The 24,356-nt window shown below is 43.5% G+C and overlaps 1 protein-coding gene across 1 annotated transcript; it reads right to left on the bottom strand.

Moving 5' to 3' along the window:
• Positions 1-2,683: 2,683 nt before the first annotated feature.
• On the bottom strand, positions 2,684-22,922 carry LOC139392804 (nuclear cap binding subunit 3). The gene is made up of 13 exons (XM_071141063.1): positions 22,645-22,922; positions 21,973-22,038; positions 21,721-21,826; positions 17,133-17,258; positions 16,923-17,057; positions 16,606-16,736; positions 16,416-16,524; positions 9,896-9,995; positions 8,550-8,650; positions 6,258-6,570; positions 5,910-6,118; positions 3,969-4,151; positions 2,684-3,864 (listed from the first exon to the last, which is right to left on the bottom strand). Exons 1-13 carry the CDS (start codon positions 22,825-22,827, stop codon positions 3,572-3,574), a joined length of 2,055 nt encoding a protein of 684 aa, XP_070997164.1. The 5' UTR covers positions 22,828-22,922; the 3' UTR covers positions 2,684-3,571.
• Positions 22,923-24,356: the final 1,434 nt, after the last annotated feature.

Raw genomic sequence — 24,356 nt, 5'->3', positions numbered from 1 at the left:
TATAAAAGATCTCAGTTGCCATTATGTTGACCACTCTCAACTTTTCATTAGAGATACTGAAATGTTGAAAGTCAAATGCTATTGCAAAAGCTTAATATAATTAAAGATTAAGTTTAAGTATAACTCTGACTTGTGTGTGGTTTATAACTCTCCTCATTTAGTAATACAGGAAATTACCTCGACAGTTCACAGCCAATTGATGTGTTGCTCCATGATACATTTCAGAAAGAGTAACATGCATCCCACTTGGTGCTATAGGTCTTCCAGTGGTAGTATTATACCACAACCCTTCAGTCTACTTGGCACCCATGTTCTAACCACTCCCACATTTCTTTCTTGTTAATTTGCTGCTGTAACTCTTTTAGACCTGAATCCCAGCCCTTATATTCACAATATTTACATGAGGTTCCTTAACGCCTTCCCATCAAATCAAATCAAATTTCATTGGTCACATACAGATGTTAATGCGAGTGTAGCGAAATGCTTATGCTTCTAGTTCCGACAGTGCATTAATGTCTAACAAGTAATCTAACAAATTCACAACTACCTTATGCACACATGTAAAGGGATGAATAAAAATATGTACAAATAAATATATGGAGTGATGGCTGTGTGGCATAGGCAAGATACAGTAGATGGTATAGAAAACAGTATATACATATGAGATGAGTAATGTAGGATATGTAAACATTATTAAAGTGGTATTATTTAAAGTGACTAATGATACCTTTATTAAATCCATTTATTAAAGTGGCCAGAGATTCGAGTATGTATGTTGGCAGCAGCCTCTATTTCTGTTATGGCTGTTTAACAGTCTGATGGCCTTGAGAATAAGCTGTTTTTCAGTCTCTCGGTCCCAGCTTTGATGCACCTGTACTGACCTCGTCTTCTGGATGATAGCGGGGTGAAAAGGCAGTGGCTCGGGTGGTTGTTGTTCTTGATGATCTTTTTGGCCTTCCTGTGACATTGGGTGCTGTAGGTGTCCTAGAGGGCAGGTAGTTTACCCCCAGTGATGCGTTGTGCAGACCGCACTACCCTCTGGAGAGCCTTGCGCTAGAGGGTGGTGCAGTTGCTGTACCAGGCGATAATACAGCCCAACAGGATGCTCTCGATTGTGCATCTGTAAAAGCTGTGTTTTAGGTGACAAGCCACATTTCTTCATGTTGCGCCTTCTTCACCACGCTGTCTGTGTGGGTGGACCATTTCAGTTTGTCCATGATGTGTACGCCGAGGAACTTAAGAAACTTTGCACCTTCTCCACTACTGTCCGGTCGATGTGGATGGGGGGGGTGGGGGTGCTCCCTCTGCTGTTTCCTGAAGTCCACAATCATCTCCTTTGTTTTGTTGACGTTGAGTGAGAGGTTATTTTCCTGACACCACACTCCGAGGGCCCACACCTCCTCCCTGTAGGCCGTCTCGTCGCTGTTGGTAATTAAGCCCTACCACTGTAGTGTCGTCTGCAAACTTGATGATTGAGTTGGAGGCTTGCATGGCCACACAGTCATGGGTGAACAGAGAGTACAGGTTGGGGGCTGAGAATGCACCCTTGTGGGGCCTCTGTGTTGAGGATCAGCGGGGTGGAGATGTTGTTTCCTACCTTCACCACCTGGGGTCGGCCCGTCAGAAAGTCCAGGACGCAGTTGCCCTTTCCTCACTGTTTCTTTGTCTTACTCGGGCCATTGAAACCACTGTTAGTGACTCACTGTATCGGCATTAACCACTCGTATGGCTGCGGAGTGAGCGGAATTAGATTCCACTCTCAATGCCGCCTGTACTATTTCATCCCAGTGAGAATGTTGGTCCACTACCCCTGCAATAGCCGTTTTGATAACAGGTTTCAATCCTTCCATCAAAGCAGACGTACAAATTCATACATTTTGATCGTACCTATCCCCCATTGTCAGATTAGTACATAACGCATCATCCATCCGATCCACATAATCGCACATTCCTTCTTTCGGACCCTGAGTACAGTTACAAATTTGACTCACATCTGATTGAACTAATACATTCCCAACTCTAGTTAAGAATCCCTCAATTTTGAGGGATCGAGTGAAAAAAAGCTATTTTCCCACACGACATCTCTCCTTCTCACGATCACGCATTAGTTTCCCTTCCTCACCCAGACCTGACGGGGCTCAATGCCTGCTTGAATTATGCAGAAACGGGCAGCGTTTAGGTCATGTAATTGATTTTGTTGGAATGGGGAGAAATTGTGCTTTACAATGGTATTGACATTACAGCTGGTCTGGAAGTTTTACGTTTTTGGGGCACTAAAATAAGGGCAATTGTACGGACCAAGGCGATGTACGAGTTTACGTTAGCAAGTTACTTAACAATCTAATAGTTGTTCCACCACACTTTCTCCATCACCTCAAACGTTCCAAATGCCAGTAGTTTTTCGGTTACAGCACATGAAGTACGCTTCATTACCTTCTCATCCCCATGGTCAAGCTTCTCACCTAGCGTTACCTCTTTGTTATCGTTCAGGGGACGCGCTGCTGTAAGTGGCAAGGTGCCTTTCCAGAGGACGCACTGATGCTGTAACTAGTGTCTTCAGGTGATTCATTCTGTTGTTATGTAAACGATGGGCTGTGCCTTGGATACAGGCAGAATGGCTCCAAACGCGCATCACTCGTTCGCTTACAGCCAGTAGTGATAGTAATGGTAACAAGACAAGCAGTAACAAGACAAATCTCTTTATTTCTGGTGACACCTTAAATCAATTTGTTTTCCATCTGGGAATGTAGGTGTACATATCAAATGGCACCCTATTCCCTACATAGTGCACTACTTTTAAGGCCCTGGTCAAAAGTAGTGTACTACATATGGAATATGGTTCCATTTGGCACGCACGCTCTTTCGCCTTGAATAACATAATATGGTCAACATTGGCCATTTGCACATAATACCAACAGTCAGAAAGTACAAAACCTTTCAGTTGAGAATCAATTCATCTGGTGGTCTTCTCTATGGCCTCAGCCGTTGGAAGGGAAAAAAAATGCCACAAACCATATATTTGTTGTTCATAGTCACTCACACAGATACCACATATGATACAGTGTCTGGTTCCACACACAGAGAAACAGAGGGAGCAAGCTCAGTATCTGCCTCTTACTCTGTCACAGTTCTTCTGTAGTCGACTTCACAGGAGGTTATAGAGACATTTATATTGCTCATTAATGATTGGACATGACTTGACATGTAGGTAGGCTATCAGAGGGTGAAATGTCATGGGAACAGGTTTGATCAGAACAACAGTCCCATGTGCCGCAGAGATAATGTAATACAAAAACAAAATGGCCTCCTGTCCTGAAACAGAACGTCTCAGTCTTTCAAAAAAATTCTGTCCAGTTTATTTTCTCATTTCTCTTTATAAAGAGTCTTTTCTTTTATGTTTGTACGATGGATCAGGCCACAGCGACAGGGGTCCAAGGATCAAGAGTCCTCCAGACACTGAGAAAGAAAGGTAACTCAAGAGGAGGGCGAGGGTGGATGATCACCTTTCAGCTCTAGATGAAGGCATGACCAAATCCACACATCTCCCGCTCTTTCTTTCTCCCCCTTGGTCTCAAGAGTCTGAGTCAGATCCGTTACTGCTCTCCCGGCTGATCTCAATCTGTAGCGAGGGCAGGTTGTCAAGCCGACTCTTCTTCATCTTGTGGGTCTGCTGTTCTTTCTGTTTGATCAAGGCCCCCCACACCTTCTGCAGTGCAGAGTCGTCCTCCTCCTCATTTTCCTCTTCTCCTTCCCGCCCCCCCAACCTGGAGCTGGCTGATCCCGACCCCGCACGGCGACTGGAAGGCTTCCGCTCGGGAACACCACCCTTATGGGAGGAGGGGCCGAGCCTGCTCCACAGACGACCTGGGGGAGGGAGCAAGGGTTCAATTTTAAAGCACTTTCGGTGTCTTTTCAACTAATGTACTGCATTATTGACTAATAGCAGTAGATGTGTTTTTCTTCCTTACTTGATTTCCTGTCTTTGGACGAATCAGAGTAGAGGCCGCGGGAGTCTAGTTTGGCCATGCCCAGTCGGCTGTGGACATCTGTGATTGGCTCACGGGGAGGGGGTGAGTCTCGGGAGGCGGCAGGGGAGGCGGAGTGTCGTCTCTCAGGAGAGTAGGGTCTCTTCCCTAACCTCTGCCTCACATCTACACACAACACAAGGTTAAATACACTATACACACACAAACCAGAAAAAAAACCTTATACCACATCACTGATATTAACCTGGTCCCCAGGATATTGCACACATAAGTCTGGGACATCAACGATTCAAAGTTGGCCTAAGTGGGAGCGACCATAGATATCTTTAGACGGGTGGGTTGTTTAGCAACCGTGGAGCAAAACAGGTGAGTTGGCTTAGAATCAAAGGATTGTTGGCAACATGGAAACTATATTTCTTCTCCAAATCTTTATTGAAAACAAATACATTGTTACTAGGTATGTGCATCTTTCCCTTTCAAGACGATTCGATGCATATCTATCTAGACACATGGGCTCCGATACGTTTTAGTTTGATTTGAGGAATGAATCGATGCGATTCGGTGCACTAACATTTGTTGCATAAACACATTAAATTTCCATTCCAAATTAAAATCTGTTGCTGATGGAGCTCAAGAGCTGTGTCTCTCTGAGCTGGATCAGTCTGAGCCAACTTTTGTGTGTGTCTGAGCTGGATCAGTCTGAGCCAACTTTTGTGTGTGTGTAATGTAAGTACAGTATATGTCTATGTTGTATGTAGGCACCTGAGCTACGCCATAAGGGAAACTGGACATCTACCACCCCACTATCAGTTAGGGGGGACAATGTTTGCGTTCTGTCTCCCCCCCCCTCTTTTGAGAGGGCGGGGGGACACTAACTCATTTGTAATTTTGCAGATTAAAAGTGTTAATAGCTAGTAATGTATCAATATTTATCTTCTTTTTTTGTTTGTTGCTATGACATAGTAAATTAATATATAGCACAACTTTGGATTTCACCCGTCTCATAAATCACATGGTTTGGACTGTTTTGACAGACAGTGAGCTTCTGCTGTCCTCGTTATTAAATTATCAACTTATACCCTGTATATCGAAAAAGGACCATTTATACTGATTGTTCCAGGCAAAAATACCAAAACTATTGATGAACCTGAACAATGAGATGTAATGTAAGCTTCGATTAGCATGTAGTCTACCTATAGCCAGATGAGTGTCGGCTACTTTTAAATCTGGCAAAACACCATTTTCAGCGTATTTTATTAAAAATAATCTAGCAAATTACATTGGTTGTCATTCAACTAATAAAGCATAATCTTGCGCAAGCCATTTTACAAAATGCTTAAAGTGATACGCAGATGCGCCAGATCAGGACTAGGCCTACCTCTCAGTAAGGTTTGTTCGGCATTCAAAATGACTTGTAGATTAATGTCAACTGTCAACATAATTACATACAGTTCGACACTGAAGGAGAGGACAAAGTTGTCAAAAGATGAGGTAAGTAATTTGAGAAAATGTTTAGTGAACTGGCAATTAGCAAGGTTGAATGGATTTTCTGACCGATGCATGCTACATTTGGATCGGTTTGGGGTCCCGCAGACCAGTACACTCATATCTTAAACATTTGAATCGGGGATTGATATCTACCGGTGAATCGTTACATCCCTAATCCTTATAGTTGATGGTGAGCTAGCTAGTGAAATTTTGACATATTAGCATAGATGTGACAAGAGTCAAAACACCTCGAAACAAGACATTAGTTGTGGGAGATGATTGGTTGGTAGATTAAGCCAATGCATGGAGATTTTTTCCCAATCTTTCTGTATTGGCTAACAAAGGCCAAGTTTGATGTGTTGGTCAAATAGAGTTTGAAATGTCTTGGAACTAGATTACATTGTTATTGACTGTGTAGAGTAGCAGAAAACTGACCTGTCTTTCCACTACTGGCCACAGGGGTGCGCTGTCTATGCTGGGTGAGGCTCTGTCTTTTTTCCTCTAATAGCTGCCTCACATCCATCACTTTCTCCACTGCACTGCTTTTGGTCCCGCCTACCGATCCTCCACTTCCTCCTCCTCCACCAATCCTGTTCCGGACGCCACTACCCCCCAAGCCGCTGTCACTGCGAACAGAAGAGTGTCTGAAGAACAGACAGGGAGAACATCAACTATTAATTTACTATGTTACCTACGTTAAAAGGTCCGCATTCTGCACACATTCTGCATACATGGTCATGTCACCCACCTCCACACAAACTTTTGTCCACCACACACACTGACCGTATAGTCTTGAGGTTGGTCTCGACCTCGTCTGCATACATGGTCATCTTCATGCTCTTCTTGGGAGAGGGGGTTGAGATCATCTTGAGCTCCAAGTCATAGTCCATTTCGTCTGAGTCTGACGAGACAGAGGGGGAAGAGGAGGGCCTGCCCAAACGACTCCGCAGGGCCACCCCTGGACCTCCCCCCCTCTCCCTCTTCTCCTTCTCCTTCTCCTTGTACTCCACCACCCTGTCGTCTGAGTCCATGTCCTCCTCTTCCTCATCCTCCTCCTCTTCCTCTATTGGTTCTTCTGGTAGGTTGACCAGGTCAGCTGGAGAGACGGAAAGGAGAGCGAGAGAGGAGAGAAGGGCGAGAGAGGAGAGACGGAAAGGAGGGCAAGAGAAGAGACGGAAAGGAGGGCAAGAGAGGAGAGACGGGAAAGAGGAGAGACGGAAAGGAGGGCAAGAGAAGAGACGGAAAGGAGGGCAAGAGAGGAGAGACGGGAAAGAGGAGAGACGGAAAGGAGGCAAAGAGGAGAGACGGAAAGGAGGCCGAGAGAGGAGAGACGGAAAGGAGGGCAAGAGAGGAGAGACGGAAAGGAGGCCGAGAGAAGAGAGACGGAAAGGAGGCCGAGAGAGGAGAGACGGAAAGGAGGGCAAGAGAAGAGACGGAAAGGAGGGCAAGAGAGAAGCGACGGGAAAGAGGAGAGAAGGGCGAGAGAGGAGAGACGGAAAGGAGGGCAAGAGAAGAGACGGAAAGGAGGGCAAGAGAAGAGACGGAAAGGAGGGCAAGAGAAGAGAAGGAAAGGAGGGCAAGAGAAGAGACGGAAAGGAGGGCAAGAGAGGAGAGACGGGAAAGAGGAGAGACGGAAAGGAGGCAAAGAGGAGAGACGGAAAGGAGGCCGAGAGAGGAGAGACGGAAAGGAGGCCGAGAGAGGAGAGACGGAAAGGAGGCCGAGAGAGGAGAGATGGAAAGGAGGCCGAGAGAGGAGAGACGGAAAGGAGGGCAAGAGAGGAGAGACGGAAAGGAGGCCGAGAGAGGAGAGACAGAAAGGAGGCCGAGAGAGGAGAGACGGAAAGGAGGGCAAGAGAAGAGACGGAAAGGAGGGCAAGAGAGAAGAGACGGGAAAGAGGAGAGAAGGGCGAGAGAGGAGACGGAAAGGAGGGCAAGAGAAGCGACGGAAAGGAGGGCAAGAGAAGAGAAGGAAAGGAGGGCAAGAGAAGAGACGGAAAGGAGGGCAAGAGAGGAGAGACGGGAAAGAGGAGAGACGGAAAGGAGGCAAAGAGGAGAGAAAGGAGAGACGGAAAGGAGGCCGAGAAGAGGAGAGACGACAGAAAGGAGGCCGAGAGAGGAGAGACGGAAAGGAGGCCGAGAGAGGAGAGATGGAAAGAGGAGAGACGGAAAGGAATGAGAGAGGGACAGAGGGATAAGAAGGAAAGGAAGAAAGAGATACAGAAAGGAGGGGGAGAAAGGAGAGACGGAGGGATGAGACGGAAAGGAGGGGGAGAAAGACGGATGGATGAGACGGAAAGGAGGGGGAGAAAGACGGAGGGATGAGACAGAAAGGAGGGGGGGAGAGAGGAGAGACGGGAAGGAGAGACGGAAAGGAGGGGGAGAAAGACAGAGGGATGAGACAGAAAGGAGGGGGAGAGAGGACAGACGGGAAGGAGAGAAACAGAGGGATGAGAAGGAAAGGAGGGGGAGAGGGGAGAGGATGGAGGGATGAGAGAGGGGGAGGAGAGAGGAGAGCAAGAGGAAGTCACAGATTACCACAGGAGATAAATATATAAATGCTAGAGCATAACAATTAGGCCTGGTCTGTAAACGTTTGTGTGAGTCTTCCCACCTAAGTGTCTGTAGGATAGTATGAGTGTGTGTTCTTACCAGGGACAGTGTGTGTAGGGCAGGGCGTGTGTTCTTACCAGGGATAGTGTGTGTAGGACAGGGCGTGTGTTCTTACCAGGGATAGTGTGTGTAGGGCAGGGCGTGTGTTCTTACCAGGGATAGTGTGTGTAGGGCAGGGCGTGTGTTCTTACCAGGGATAGTGTGTGTAGGGCAGGGCGTGTGTTCTTACCAGGGATAGTGTGTGTAGGGCAGGGCGTGTGTTCTTACCAGGGATAGTGTGTGTAGGGCAGGGCGTGTGTTCTTACCAGGGATGGTGTGTGCAGGGCAGGGTGTGTGTTCTTACCAGGGATGGTGTGTGTAGGGCAGGGCGTGTTTTCTTACCAGGGATGGTGTGTGTTCTTACCAAGGATGGTGTGTGTAGGGCAGGGTGTGTTTTCTTACCAGGGATGGTGTGTGTGTTCTTACCAGAGTGTCTATGTGTGTAAGGTGATGTGTCCCCCATGCTGTCCCCTATCAGGGGTTTCTTGCTCTTGCTCACGATTCTGCGCGTGTGATACCGTCTCTTCCTGCAGAAGGTGACAGAGATATTAGCAACAACATACCCACCTATATACTTCACCTAATACCCACATTATACCTTCAACGTCTTACCTAACCATATCCCCTCAACCTTCTAGACCAAGGGTATTCAAATCTTACCCGATTTGATCCGGCGTATTGCTGGTTTTCTGTTCTACCTGATCATTTACTTATTAACACGCCTGGTGTCCCAGATCTAAATCAGTCCTGATTAGAGGGGAAGAATTAAAAACGAACAGTGGAACTGGCTTCCCGGTCCAGATTTCAATTTGAGGGTTCTTGACTAACCAGTATGTATTTTTTCCTGATAGCAGGAAGAGTGTCAAAAGGGACAAACACCAAATTGAAAAAATCATGGAAAACAGATGAGAAAAGTAGAGAGAGAGAGATAAATGAGAAAATGAGAGAGATAAAAGTTAAAGATAGAAGAATGACATGTTCAAGCAGAGGACGATAAACATAGATACAGGAAGGTGCAAACAAAGAAAAAGTGAAAGGAAAGAAAGAGAAAATGTTAGGAAAAAGTGAGTGAAAGAAGCAGTACAATGTACAACAGTGTGGCAGAATATCAGTTCCAGTCAGCTATGGTGGTGCTGAGGATCTGGATGTACCATGATGGTTTAGAACAAAGAAAAACAAGAAACTAATTCAAGGAACTCAGTCCAGCTTTCAACAAACTCTTGAAGGTTGTAATAGTGGAATGCACAAATTGGGAAGTGCATCAGTTTTCCTCGTCATGTCAGTTATTGCATACCTTAGAGATCTATTTATAACTTGTCAGAAATGTCCAGATCAACTAGCCCATGTCAGATGTTTTTTAGCCCATAGATTTTGTTGTAATGGTTGTCACTCAAATATCACATGATTACATATTTGAGGTGGCAAAACGTATCAAATTGCAAGACAATTAGCATTACAACAGCAACATTTTCTCTGCACCCCATGACAAAATGTGTACAAAATGTGTACGAAATAACCTTTAAATATTTTCTCTCCCCCAACAAGAGGGGTGTGAAGAGTTTGTTTCATGAACAGTGCTTGTGCCCATAGAAATAGACGGGGCACAAGTTATTCGTGCATGCTGGAAGGGGGGCCTGAGTGAAATAGTTTGGGAACCCCTGGTTTAGCACACTGTTCCCCTGAATAACCATGGAGACACACCTCAGGGTGCCTATCCAGCATGTATTAATAAAATCAGTGTTGGCCAAGGAAGCATCCGTGTGTGTGGTTACCAGGAGTTGCTGAGGATGCCCCTCATGCCTCCGTAGTTCGGGTTGCCGTACTTCATGTAATATCTGCTCTTCCTCGCAGCACCCAGCTCCTTCTTATCACCTGAAAACACAGAAAGAAAACAGTCACAATCCTAATACAGTGCCTTCAGAAAGTATTCATATCCCTTGAGCTATTCCATTTTTTTTTGTGTTACAGCCTGATTTCAAAATGGATTAAAATATATATTTTTCCCTTACACACAATCAGGTTGGGAAATGACAACACACGGGTAGATTTTGGCATTGGCGTTTAAGAATGACTACATTGGCAGGTGGGGTCCCACTGAGCATTTGGGAACATAAAAAAAAATATCTATCCAAAGTCCAAATGTAGAAGTAGATCGAATTAACCCGAAAGGCTACTAAAATTGTGACTTTTTCCTTGTGTTTCTTTGCTAGTTACATCATTTTTAATCATATGCTAGCATGTTTTTCAATATTAGTTAGAGTTTTCTGCAATTGTCTGCTGCTAGCTAAGAGACAAGGAGATTCTCACGAGGGCCCCCATTACCACAGTAAACCCCTCATTTAAAAGGGCAGCTGATAATTTTGGTCTCACCTAATGACTCAAATATTTGGGGTACATTGTGTTTGATTGAGTATGGAACACTCCAAAAACCTATATTACACTTTTTGTAATTTCTTATTAAAACACACATATACTTTCATTGTGCTCCTAAATTTGTGCCAATAAATTTCAACTCACAGTGCATTACTCAGATTAGAGGTTGACCGATTAATTAGGGCCGATTTCAAGTTTTCATAACAATCGGAAATCGGTATTTTTGGGTGCCGATTTGCCGATTTTTAAATATATATATATTTTATACCATTATTTAACTAGGCAAGTCAGTTAAGAACACATTCTTATTTTCAATGACGGCCTAGACGGTGGGTTAACTGCCTTGTTCAGAATGACAGACTTTCACCTTGTCAGCTCAGGGATCCAATCTTGCAACCTTACAGTTAACTAGTCCAATGCAATAACGACCTGCCTCTCTCTCGTTGCACTCCACAAGGCTGTTACACGAATGCAGTAAGCCAAGGTAAGTTGCTAGCTAGCATTAAAAACGTATCTTATAAAAAAAACAATCAATCATAAATCACTAGTTAACTACACATGGTTGATGATATTACTAGATATTATCTAGCATATCCTGCATTGCATATAATCTGACTGAGCATACAAGTATCTGACTGAGCGGTGGTAGGCAGAAGCAGGTGCGTAAACATTCATTCAAACAGCACTTTCGTGCGTTTTGCCAGCAGTTCTTCGTTGTGCGTCAAGCATTGCGCTGTTTATGACTTCAAGCCTATCAACTCCCGAGATGAGGCTGGTGTAACCGAAGTGAAATGGCTAGCTAGTTAGCGCATGCTAACTAGAGGGACGGAAGCTATGCTGTTTCACTGGCAATATTAAAGTGCATACAAGAACATCCAATAGTCAAAGGTTAATGAAATACAAATGGTATAGAAGGAAATAGTCCTATAATAACTACAACCTAAAACTTCTTACCTGGGAATATTGAAGACTCATGTTAAAAGGAACCACCAGCTTTCATATGTTCTCATATTCTGAGCAAGGAACTGAAACGTTAGCTTTCTTACATAGCACATATTGCACTTTTACTTTCTTCTCCAACACTTTGTTTTTGCATTATTTAAACCAAATTGAACATGTTTCATTATTTATTTGAGTCTAAATTAATTTTATTGATGTATTATATTAAGTTAAAATAAGTGTTCATTCAGTATTGTTGTAATTGTCATTATTACAAAAAAATTAAAAAAAATCGGCTGATTAATTGGTATCGGCGTTTTTGGTCCTCCAATAAATCGGTATCGGCGTTGAAAAATCATAATCGGTCGACCTCTAACTCAGATCCCTTCATTTCCCCCACATTTTGTTATATTACAAATGATGTCAATTAGCCTATCAGAAGCTTCTAAAGCCATGACATTTTCTGGAATTTTCCAAGCTGTTTCAAGGCACAGTCAACTTAGTGTATGTCAACTTCTGACCCACTGGAATTGTGATACAGTGAATTGATCTATCTGTAAACAATTTTTGAAAAATTACTTGTCATGCACAAAATAGATGTCCTAACCGACTTGCCAAAACTATAGTTTGTAAGAAATTTGTGGAGTGGTTGAAAAACGAGTTTTAATGACTCCAACCTAAGTGTATGTAAACTTCCAACTTCAACTGTATATACACTACCGTTCAAAAGTTTGCGGTCACTTAGAAATGTCCATGTTTTTGAAAGAAAAGCACTTTTTTGTCTATTGATCAGAAATACAGTGTAGACATTGTTAATGTTGTAAATTAATATTGTAGCTGGAAACTGCAGATTTTTGGAAGAATGTACGGAATCTCTACATAGTCGTACAGAAGACCATTATCAGCGGGGGTGCTTTGCTGCAGGAGGGACTGGTGCACTTCAAAAAATAGATGGCATCATGAGGTGGGAAATTATGTGGATATATTGAAGCAACATCTCAAGATATCAGTCAGGAAGTTAACTTCTTCGGGCTAGGGGGCAGTATTCAGAAGTTTGGATAAATGAGGTGCCCAAAGTAAACTGCCTGTTACTCAGGACGAGGAATGGCCGAGGATATGTATATAATTGGTAGTATTTGATAGAAAACACTCTAAAGTTTCCAAAAATGTTAAAATAATGTCTGTGAGTATAACCGAACTGATATGGCAGGCGAAAACCCAAGGACACTTTTTGGGAATATAAACCTTTTGCCAATGGGAATATAAAAGGAATACCTCCCAGATTTGCAGTTCTTAGGGCTTCCACTAGATGTCAACAGTCTTTAGAAAGAGTTTCAGGCTTGTTTTTTGAAAAATGAGCTAGAATTTGTAGTTTTAGTAAGTGGCTCCCATTTTGGCTGTAGTGTTTGTTGCGCATTCCCGTGAGTGCGCGTACTTTGTTATTTATCTCCGGTAATGGTCTCCGGTATTTACCATCTTAAATTTGATTGTTTATTTATATATTAGGGTACCTGAGGATTGATTAGGAACGTTGTTTGATATGTTTGGAAGAAGTTTATTGGTAATTTACGGGATTCATTTGTATGCATTTTGAACGAGGGAAACAGGTGGTTTACTGAGTCTAGCGCGCCAATGAAACATACTTTTTTTGGAATATAAAGAAGGACTTTATCGAACAAAAGGACCATTTGTTATGTAGCTGGGACCCTTGTGATTGCAACCAGATGAAGATCTTCAAAGGTAAGTGACTTATTGTATCTCTATTTCTGGCTTTCGTGACACCTCTGCATGGTGGGAAAAATGTATGTAATGCTTTTGTGTGCGGGGCGCTGTCCTCAGATAATCACATGGTGTGCTTTCGCCGTAAAGCCTTTTTGAAATTTGACAATGTGGCTGGATTAACAAGAAGTTAAGCTTTTAAATGATGCATGACACTTGTATTTTCATGAATGTTTAATATTATGATTTGTCATTTGAATTTCGCACTCTACAATTTCACCGGATGTTGTCGAGGTGAGACGCTAAAGAAGAAGAAGTTAAAGCTTGGTCGCAAATGGGTCTTCCAAATGGACAATGACCCCAAGCATACTTCCAAAGTTGTGGCAAAATGGCTTAAGAACAACAAAGTCAAGGTATTGGAGTGGCCATCACAAAGCCCTGACCTCAATCCCATAGAAGATTTGTGGGCAGAACTGAAAAAGCGTGTGCAAGCAAGGAGGCCCACAAACCTGACTCAGTTACACCAGCTCTGTCAGGTGGAATGGGCCGAAATTCACCCAATTTACTGTGGGAAGCTTGTGGAAGGCTACCTGAAACATTTTACCCAAGTTAAACAATTTAAAGGCAATACTATCAAATACTAATTGAGTGTATGTACATTTCTGACCCACTGGGAATGTGATGAAAGAAATTAGTTTAAAAAAAAACAAACAACTGAGTTTAAATGTATTTGGCTAAATATTTTATTAAAGTAAAGTATTTTTTTTTAAACGTCTATTTTTCTATATACACATCTTATGCATTTTAATGAAGTCAACTATATGCACTGAGTGTGTCTGAAGCTTTAAACTAACTGTTTGATTAAATAATTAAGACAAATGACTAGAGGGAGACTGACCGCAATTGATTTTATTGTGCTGCCTGGCTCAGACTTGCTGCGCTGTGTTAAAAAAAGACTGAGTGACAGAGTGACAACAGGTGCTAGTCACAGTCACTCAATGTTTTTTGTTTTTTTACACAGAGACAACAGGTGCTTGTCACACTCTCCCTGATGCAGCAACCACTACACATCAACAGTGTGTGCTGTCCGTGTTGCTGAAGCTGCAACATTAATTTCTGAATTAAATTGTGTTACCGAAATCCCTAATTTGTTTAGGAAAAACATTCCCTGTTCCCTCAACCCTTGCTCTCTTTACGTGACACATGTATGCTTTGAATGCATGTGACTAATAGGGCCTGACCTATAGCATACCATAATCACATAAATCAATTGGTTATAAACTCGGAACACTAACACGTGACAGCAAAATGATTGCAGAGGACATGACAAACTCGAAAAGAAGGAGAATTAGGAGGAGGAATATTTACTGTTTGCGCAGGAGGTAAAGGGGAAGTCAGATGTGTGGAATAAGTTTGACTGGTTGTGGAAAATACTGGAGATCAAGAATAATGAGTAAGCGCTGTGTGCATATTGTATGTGCCATACAGGTGCTGTTAGATTACAATTTCATTTTTTTGACAGTTCGGAAGAATGCAAATACTAAATAAATCATAAGTTTACCAGAGAGAATGTCGTAACGTTATTTTGTAAAGCCTTCATTACAGCAAAGACTAAAAACAGTCGCATTCATTCGTGAATGCAATTTCCGGCCTATTTATTATTTACGCGAATTATTCAATGGTCACTTTGTTATTTCAAAATTAAAATGCTTGATTGCATTTCACATCATCAATGACTGGGATTTATACATTAGTCTAAATAAATACGGAAATATAGGCCTAATTATTATTTACAAAAGTATTCAGACCCTTCGCTATGAGCCTCAAAATTGAGCTCAGGTGCCTCCTGTTTCCGTTGATCATCCTTGAGATGGTTCTACAACTGTGGTAAATTCAATTGATTGGACATGATTTGGAAAGACACACACCTGTCTATATAAGATCTCACAGTTAACAGTGCATGTCTGAGCAAAAACCAAGACATGAGGTCTAAGAAATTGTCCATAGAGCTCTGAGACAGGATTGTGTCGAGGCACAGATCTGGGGAATGGTACCAAAACATTTCTGCAGCATTGAAAGTCCCCAAGAACACAGTGGCCTCCATCATTCTTAAATGGAAGAAGTTTGAAACCACCAAGACTCTTCCTAGAGTTGGCCGCCCGGCCAAACTGAGCAATCAGGGGAGAAGGGCCTTGATCAGGGAGGTGACCAAGAACCCAATGGTCTCATCGCGCACCAGCGACTTCTGTGGCGGGCCGGGCGCAGTGTGCGCTGACCAAGGTTGCCAGGTGCACGGTGTTTCCTCCGACACATTGGTGAGGCTGGCTTCCGGGTTGGATGGCGCTGTGTTAAGAAGCAGTACGGCTTGGTTGGGTTGTGTATCGGAGGACGCATGACTTTCAACCTTCGTCTTTCCCGGGCCCATACGAGAGTTGTAGCGATGAGACAAGATAGTAGCTACTAAACAATTGGATACCACGAAATTGGGGAGAAAAAGGGGTAAAATTAAAAATTAAAAAAAGAACCCGATGGCCACTCTGACAGAGCTCCTCTGTGGAGATGGCAGAACCTTCCAGAAGGACAACCATCTCTGCAGCACTATCTCTGGAATCCACTCCTCAGTAAAAGTCACATAACAGCCCGCCTGGAGTTTGCCAAAAGGCACCTAAAGACTCTCAGACCATGAGAAACAAGATTCTCTGATCTGATGAAACCAAGAATGAACTTTTTGGCCTGAATGCCAAGCACCGCATCTGGAGGAAACCTGGCACCAAACAGTGACTGAGTTATATTAGCATAAATTATGACTATCCAATCTTACTCATCACAAATAGTAGGCTAACTTACATAAGTCTGCAAATGTGGTGATACTGTACATAGAATTTTTATGGTTAAAATTTGCTTCCCCAAACGTAACTCACTCGCCGCCTAGGCTAGTGAATTTGCTGTTCGTTACTTGTCTTGTTGGCTGAGGAAACGTAAATGTGGACAGTTATTCTAACATATTCAAAGTGCGTGGTAAGGACACATGTCATTGCATCCTAGACTTGCATGTTCTGTTAAGATTAATTACCATCATCTAAATGTGATTTCTGTCATTCTGAGCACCGTGGGAGAACAAACTAATCAGGGTACGCAGCCAATGCATATGGGTCCGGTATATTTCTCAAATGTCCAGTAAATTTAAATGCTGTCGGTCAAATGTCCGGTGCCACATATTCATTAGGGAGACCCTGGTGGGTGGGTGTTTGTGTCTCTCACCGTGAGTGGCCAACCTCAGGAAGAGTTTGTTGCCCTTGAAGGGTTTGATGGCCGGTCGTAGGTCATTCCGGAGCAGAGACTCACTCTCTGCCTGAGACAGCAGGTCCACCTCAAATGCACACACACAAACACACAGGTAACTAATATGCAACATTTCCCCACACACCCACAGTCTTGAACACAGTTTTACCTGGGGGGTCTCGGGTTCTGTTTTCTTCTCTGTGTCTCCCTCGCAGGCTTTCCCCTCATTCTCCTTCACCATCTCTTTCTCCTCCTCATCCACCTCTCCATCATCGTCATCCGAGCCTTGTTCTCTGCGAGCTGAGACAGAACAGCAAGCAACACTCAGTGACAAAGCACATTATGTACATGCCTCATATGACTGACAAACCACACTGACCACAAACACAACATCGCAGTCCTGACCAACACAGAATTACCCACTACACTAATCATAAAACATACAAAGACAGTGAACATTGGAACATGGACACACAGCACACTCACCCTTGCTCTCCTGGGTGGGATCACCAGGTTCTTTGGTGCGGTCTGTCTCCGTGGTAACCCCCTCTGGGTCAGGCATGCGGCTGATGTTGATCAGAGCCCGGGTGGAAGTGACATCATCCAGCCACACCACATTACCTAGGAAACCATATTTAACGGCATGTTAAAAATAGCCCACTTGTTGTCAGTCGCTTCTGTGTGTGTGTTACTCACAGGAGGTGTCGTCAATCCACTCGATGTGTGCTGGAGGGTACTCCTTAAAGTAGCCAAACACATCCTGGGTGCTCATATCATCAACACCCGCCACGTGCAACGCCTCCAGGCGCAAGTTAGGGATGGCTGAGAAATGGAAGGAGATTCAGTATGTGCGCAATATTGCGATATTCGTTAGTATCGTGGCAAGGAAACAAATCACGAAGCAGATTTAACTTCTTTAAGAAAACAGCACTAATGTTGGAAACAAAACATGTAATCCAGTCACATGTAAACGTCCCTTTTTCAGGACCCTGCCTTTCCCATGCTTGTTCAATGAACCATAAACAATTAATGAACATGCACCTTTGGAACGGTCGTTAAGACACTAACAGCTTACAGACGGTAGGCAATTAAGGTCACAGTTAAGAAAACTTAGGACACTAAAGAGGCCTTTCTAATGATTCTGAAAAACACCAAAAGAAAGATGCCCAGGGTCCCTGCTCATCTGCTTCAACATGCATTAGGCATGCTGCAAGGAGGCATGAGGACTGCAGATGTGGCCAGGGGAATAAAATTGCAATGTCCGTACTGTGAGACGTCTAAGACAGCTCGACAGGACAGACAGCTGATCGTCCTCGCAGTGGCAGACCACGTATAACAACACCTGCACAGGATCGGTACATCCGAACATCACACCTGCGGGACAGGTACAGGATGGCAACAACAATTGCCCGAGTTACACCAGGAACGCACAATCCCTCCATCAGTGCTCAGACTGTCCGCAATAGGCTGAGAGAGGCTGGACTGAGGGTTTGTAGGCCTGCTGTAAGGCAGGTCCTCACCAGACATCACTGGCAACAACGTCGCCTATGGGCACAAACCCACCGTCGCTGGACCAGACATGACTGGCAAAGTGTTCACTGACGAGTCGCGGTTTTGTCTCACCAGGGGTGATGGTCGGGTTCGCGTTTATCGTCAAAGGAATGAGCATTACACCAAGGCCTGTACTCTGGAGCGGGATCGATTTGGAGATGGAGGGTCCGTCATGGTCTGGGGAGGTGTGTCACAGCATTTTCAGACTGAGCTTGTTGTCATTTTGCAGGCAATCTCAACGCTGTGCGTTACAGGGAAGACATCCTCCTCCCTCATGTGGTATCCTTCCTGCAGGCGCATCCTGACATGACCCTCCAGCATGACAATGCCACCATACTGCCCGTTCTGTGCGTGATTTCAGTGTTCTGCCATGGCCAGTGAAGAGCCCAGATCTCAATCCCATTGAGCACGTCTGGGACCTGTTGGATTGGAGGGTGAGGGCTAGGGCCATTCCCCCCAGAAATGCCCAGGAACTTGCAGGTGCCTTGTTGGAAGAGTGGGATAACATCTCACAGCAAGAACTGGCAAATCTGGTGTAGTCCATTAGAAGATACACTGCAGTACTTAATGCAGCTGGTGGCCACACCAGATACTGACGATTACTTTTGACCCCCCTTTGTTCAGGGACACATTATTCCATGTCTGTTAGTCAGTTTGTGTCTCAGTTGTTGAATCTTGTTATGTTCATACAAATACTTACACGTTAAGTTTGCTGAAAATTAACACAGTTGACAGTGAGAGGACGTTTCTTTTTTTTGCTGAGTTTATTTATTTTCCAAGCTATAATACACAATATTTTACATACAGTTGGTTTTTAAAGGACAAAAGTGGTCTGCTTTGTGTTTTCATTTTTGCCATGGAACAAATATAGCGATACTAGTCACAGCCCTAGTGTTTAAGTGATAAAAAGCCAGATACGTGTGTACCTTTCATCTTTATACAGCACTTTGTGTGAGTTTGTGTGTGTGTATATACAGTACCTTCAGAAAGTATCCATACTCCTTGACTTTACACATTTTGTTGTGTTACAGCCTGAATTCAAAATGGATTAAAAACCTACACACAATACCCCATTGCAAAGTAAAAACCTTTATTGAAAATTAAATACAGAAATATCTCACTTACATGAGCATTCACACCTATTTGCTCTGACAGTCCAAATTGAGCTCAGGTGCATCCAATTTCCTTTGAATCCACCTGTGGCCAATTCAATTGTTTGGACATGATATAGAAAATAAACACCTGTCTATACAAGGTCCCACCGTTGATAGTGCATGTCAGAGCAGAAACTATGGCTGTGTTCAAATACCCATACTAACATACCGCACATTACATAATTAATGAGTATATACTACATTCTATTAGTTCATTTTAGTATACTGTAAACAATTGGTACCGGAAGTTGATGCTGTTGCTATGCAACCTCTTGCTAGCATAACAAATGACTAGCTAAACATTTTACGATTTTTGGTGTGTTCGTAAAAAAAAAAAAAATGTAATTTTTTTTTGAATTTCGTGGTATCCAATTGTTGTAGTAGCTACTATCTTGTCTCATTGCTACAACTCCCGTACGGGCTCGGGAGAGACGAAGGCTGAATGTCATGCGTCCTCCGATACACAACCCAACCAGCCGTACTGCTTCTTAACACAGCGCGCATCCAACCCGGAAGCCAGCCGCACCAATGTGTCGGAGGCTACACCGTGCACCTGGCAGCCTTGGCTAGCGCGCACTGCGCCCGGCCCGCCACAGGAGTCGCTGGTGCGCGATGAGACAAGGAGATCCCTACCGACCAATCCCTCCCTAACCCGGACGACGCTAGGCCAATTGTGCGTTGCCCCACGGACTTCCCGGTCGCGGCCGGTTATGACAGAGCCTGGGCGCGAACCCAGGGACTCTGATGGCACAGCTGGCGCTGCAGTACAGCGCCCTTAACCACTGCGCGTGTTCGTAAATTCAATCTGCAGTGCCAGAGTGCACTCTGGGCATTTGTAAATCCAGAGCGTTGTCAGATCGAAACGCTCTGAATGTACACTCTCGGAGCGTTCAGAGCGAACACTAGGGTAGATGCGAGTGTTCAACGGCAGTCAAGGACCCAAGCTAACTGGCTAACGGTGGCTAGCTACTTCCAGACACAATTGAGAGAACACCTCACTGATCATTATACTCGCCATAGCAGAGCTGGTTAGGTTGTTTTCATGTTATCCAGAGCGTTGGTGACACCAACTGTGCTGCTGGCAACAATTTATTACTGGGTTTTTTTGCTGACATTTACTGACACCAGCCATATTAAACAGTGCGCGAGAGCGCTCTGAAATCCGAGTAGATAGCCAGAATTAACAATGTCCATTGAAACGCACAACGATACCACTTAGCTAAGAATTATGTGAATAATCAAGTCAATAAAAGTTGGTTAGTTAGTTAATATACTGCCTGCCAAGTTCGATGTATTAGTATCCAACTAACGTTAGGCAACTAGCTAATAAACCGGTACATACTGCTATAATGCTATGCGGTTCGTAAGGATAGCGTAGCTAACAAATTGTCAGCCAACATAACGTGCAATTTAACTTATTACATTGCTCAACATTTTCTTAACATTTGTCATTAGTTCAATTAATTTGTATTCGCTCTCATCGGACTTCGGCTGCATATTTTCTGCTTTTCTTCAAATCTGAAAACGTGAAGCCACGCACATTTCCTGAAGAATTGCATTATGGGCCCTAAAAGTAGGTAAATAGTGTCCTCTGCGTGTATACTTTGCATTTTGGCAAATTTAGTATGACATCTGGGAACTTTTGGCATACTAACTATATCCACACTACGACCAATAAGCATACTATATACTCAATTCACATCACAAATGGTACGGTTAGTGCGGTCAGTATGTGTATTGAAGTCCAAAGGAAATGTCCGTAGATCTCCGATAGATTTGTGATGAGGTATATATCTCGGGAAGGGTATAAAACCATTTTTAGAGTGTTGGAAGTTTCCAAAAGCACAGCTGTCTCGATCATTGGGAAATGTAAAAATGATGGAACTACAGACTCTGCCTAGAGCTGGCCATCCAATCAAACTGAGCAACCGAGCAAGAAGGACCTTGTCAGTGAGGTTGCCAAGAAGCCAATGACCACTGACAGAATTAGGCTGAGATTGTTGTCCTTTTGGCAGGTTTTCCCGTCTTGACAGCTCGTCTCGAGAGAGAGAGAGAGCGGCCAGACGGAAGCCACTTCTGAGAAAAAAGGCACGACAGCACACCTGGAGTTTGCAAAAAGGCATGCGAAAGACAGATCATAAGGCAAATGATTCTGCGGTCTGATGAGACAAAAATATGTATCCATTGAATATCTAGAAAGACTTTAAGATTGCTGTTCACGACCGCTAACTTAACAGAGCATGAGAAAATCTGCAAGGAAGAAAGGGAGAAAATCCCCATATCTAGATGTGCAAAGGTGAGACAAACATACCCAAGAACTCAGAGCTGTAACAGCCACCAAAAGTGTTTCTACTTAGTATTGTCTCAGGGGTGTGAATTCTTATGTAAATGTTATTTCTGTATTTCATGTTCAATAAATTTCCAAAAACATGTTTTCACTTTGTAATTATGGGTTATTGTGTGTAGATGGATGAGAAAAATATATATTTAATCTATTTTGAATTCAGGCTGTAACACAAAATGTGGAATACGTCATGGGGTATGAATACTTTCTGAAGGCACTGTACGTGTGTATCTACCTTTCTTCATGGTGTCTCTGTCCAACACCACATTCTTCTGGGCCAGGTTGGCCTCTGCACGGAAGTGGAACCTTTCCGCTCTCTTCTCCTTCCTCTCAATCGCCTCCTAGAAACACACACACACAGTTATGGCAAAAATAGTTATGGCAGTTAAGTTTAACTGTTGGTTTACCCTCTCACTTTTGTGTATTGGAACTAGTATTAGTGTGAATGTTTGCCAGATAACTTTCAGGTGTGGTTACAATACCGTACCTTTGATGTGACATCGATTCCAGTGATGAATGTGCCAGCTTTGTTCTCATACCGCCGACTTGTGTCCTGGTTAAATGTCAACAAATATGTATACATTAGAGACGCACTTTCTTACTGTGGGGTAGCCTAGATAACAATGCACTGATCTGACAGCTTATGTTTGTTCTGAACAATGAATGACTGTCGACAAAACAAGAAAGTGTGCATTCAGTCTATCATACAACACCCCCCCCCCCCCCCCCCCCCAAAAAAGCTGGCAAAAGTGGCAAGATCTCGCACCAAACCTCTGTCCTTGGGGATGTTAAAACGAGTTAGCTAACTAGAACGTTGTATTATTAACTATGTAACGAGGGGGTTTCTGTCATGAAACTTAACGTCTGGTGAATTAGCTAGCCACCGGTAGTTAAGCAGAGTTAAATGCTAAGATAGCCGTTGTTTGTCATATAATATGTAACGTCAGTTTGCTTACGCTAGAATCAACAATATACTGTAACAACCCAGACAGGTATGATGTTAATATCAACTAGCTACACTAGGTAACACTAGCTAGTCACTAGCTACCGAGCAATCTTGTTAGCTCAAGGCACGCTGAGCTCCTGCAATACCAAGGCAATATTCACAGGCCCCCGAAGGTACGCGAGCCCGCGATCTGGTGAGGCCTACTTCCCTCACCGGCAACAATTCCTTCAAAGACCGGTTAACGGGGATGTTTTCCACCTCGAGTTCACCCTCCTCCACCTCCATCGGTTCAGATTCACGGGCACCTCGGTCCGAGTCTGAATCCGAGTCCGATTCTGAGTGGTCTGGCCCACTGTCTGGCTTTACCGACACCCGTAGACTGCGCACTGCCGCCATGGTCCTAGCACTCCGTCCGCAAACGCTTTCGAAGCAGGAAGACGTGAGTGTGCAGGGAAAGGCTGTACGGACACGCCTGGTGCCTAATTTTAGTGAGAGTGCTGTGTGAGAGTCGAGTCAAAGACAGTACAGTAAAAAATAAATAATAATAGCCATTCAAAAAAGTACAGTTGCATATCTGGGAGTTTTTGTCACAAAGGACAGTGAGCCGTGTGAAATCAAATCATGAAAGCCAAAGCTATTCTTAACAGTTGACTTCAAAGAGATGTATATACACGGAACAAAAATATAAACGCAACATAAAGTGACTGAGGTATAAAGTTTAAATTGGATATTCGACAGATATTTGCGCTTTCATGATGTCATGCTGTTGGAATAATTGCGCACAACATTGCACAGTCTTATTTTCATGATTTTTACATGAATTTGCTTTCCAAAGCTAATAAACATATGGAAATGTGAGCAGCATGTTGTATTCTTAATTGAATTAGTTAGGGAGCGTACACAAAGTCCAAACTTTTTTTACATACACATTTCAATAGCTCCTTGGTCATGTGACCTACTGACTTCAAACAAGGTTCAGAATGTCCACTCAGTGGGCTTACACATTGGACACCCTTTAGTTTGTCCATTTTATTCTCACTCGATTTGACAAGAACTGCTCAAACTTTTACATTTGAATAGCTCCTTGGTCATGTGACCTACTGACTTCAAACAACGTTGAGAATGTCCACTCAGTGGGCCTACACACTGCACACCCTTTAGTTTGTCCATTTACATCTCACACGTTTTTACATTAAATTTGTGAACTTTCACATTTCAATAGCTCCTTGGTCATGTGACCTACTGGACTCAAAGAAGGTTCCAAATGTCCACTGACTACCCTTCTATATTGCACACCCTTTAGTTTGTCCATTTTCATCTCACATGATTTTACATTAATTTTTCAAACTTTAAAATTTCAATGGCTCCTTGGTCATGTGACCTACTGACTTCAAACAAGGTTCAGAATGTCCACTGACTAAGGGTAGTCAGTGGACATTCTGAACCTTGTTTGAAGTCAGTAGAAGCCAAGGAGCTATTGAAATTTTAAAGTTCAAAAAATGACTAGGCACTACCATTATATAGTCAGTGGACTACCATTATTCCATTGTACTGGATCTAATACATTTTTTAAATAGGCAAGTCAGTTAAGAACAAATTCTTATTTTCAATGACGGCCTAGGGTTAACTGCCTGTTCAGGGGCAGAGCGGCAGATCTTGCCAGCTCGGGGGTTTGAACTTGCAACCTTCTGGTTACTAGTCCAACGCTCTAACCACTAGGCTACCCTGCCACCCCATTTTACATATATTCATAAGTGTAATAATTTTTTATGACATACTGTGAAAAAGTCTCTTGGCTGCTGGCTCTGTCACTTCTAGACATGCGCAGAGCAGACTGAAAGGGAAGGGTAGCACTTGACTTGAAGGGTAGCACTTGACTATACCCTGATGAAGACAGCTTGGCTGTTGGTATTACATTTTTGCAT

This window comes from Oncorhynchus clarkii, chromosome 33 (assembly GCF_045791955.1).
Source record: "Oncorhynchus clarkii lewisi isolate Uvic-CL-2024 chromosome 33, UVic_Ocla_1.0, whole genome shotgun sequence".
Taxonomy (NCBI): Eukaryota; Metazoa; Chordata; class Actinopteri; order Salmoniformes; family Salmonidae; genus Oncorhynchus; species Oncorhynchus clarkii.
This window is presented reverse-complemented; position numbering and strand designations above follow the sequence as displayed.

What these genes read in the sequence shown, in the direction of transcription:
- LOC139392804 (XM_071141063.1), bottom strand. Translation starts at nt 22,827, where the DNA reads ATGGCGGCAGTGCGCAGTCTACGGGTGTCGGTAAAGCCAGACAGTGGG. An exon ending in GTGGATTGACGACACCTCCT is followed by an intron (nt 17,058 to 17,132) that starts GTGAGTAACACA and finishes ATGGTTTCCTAG; the next exon opens with GTAATGTGGTGTGGCTGGAT. An exon ending in GGCCAGTAGTGGAAAGACAG is followed by an intron (nt 4,152 to 5,909) that starts GTCAGTTTTCTG and finishes TGTTGTGTGTAG; the next exon opens with ATGTGAGGCAGAGGTTAGGG.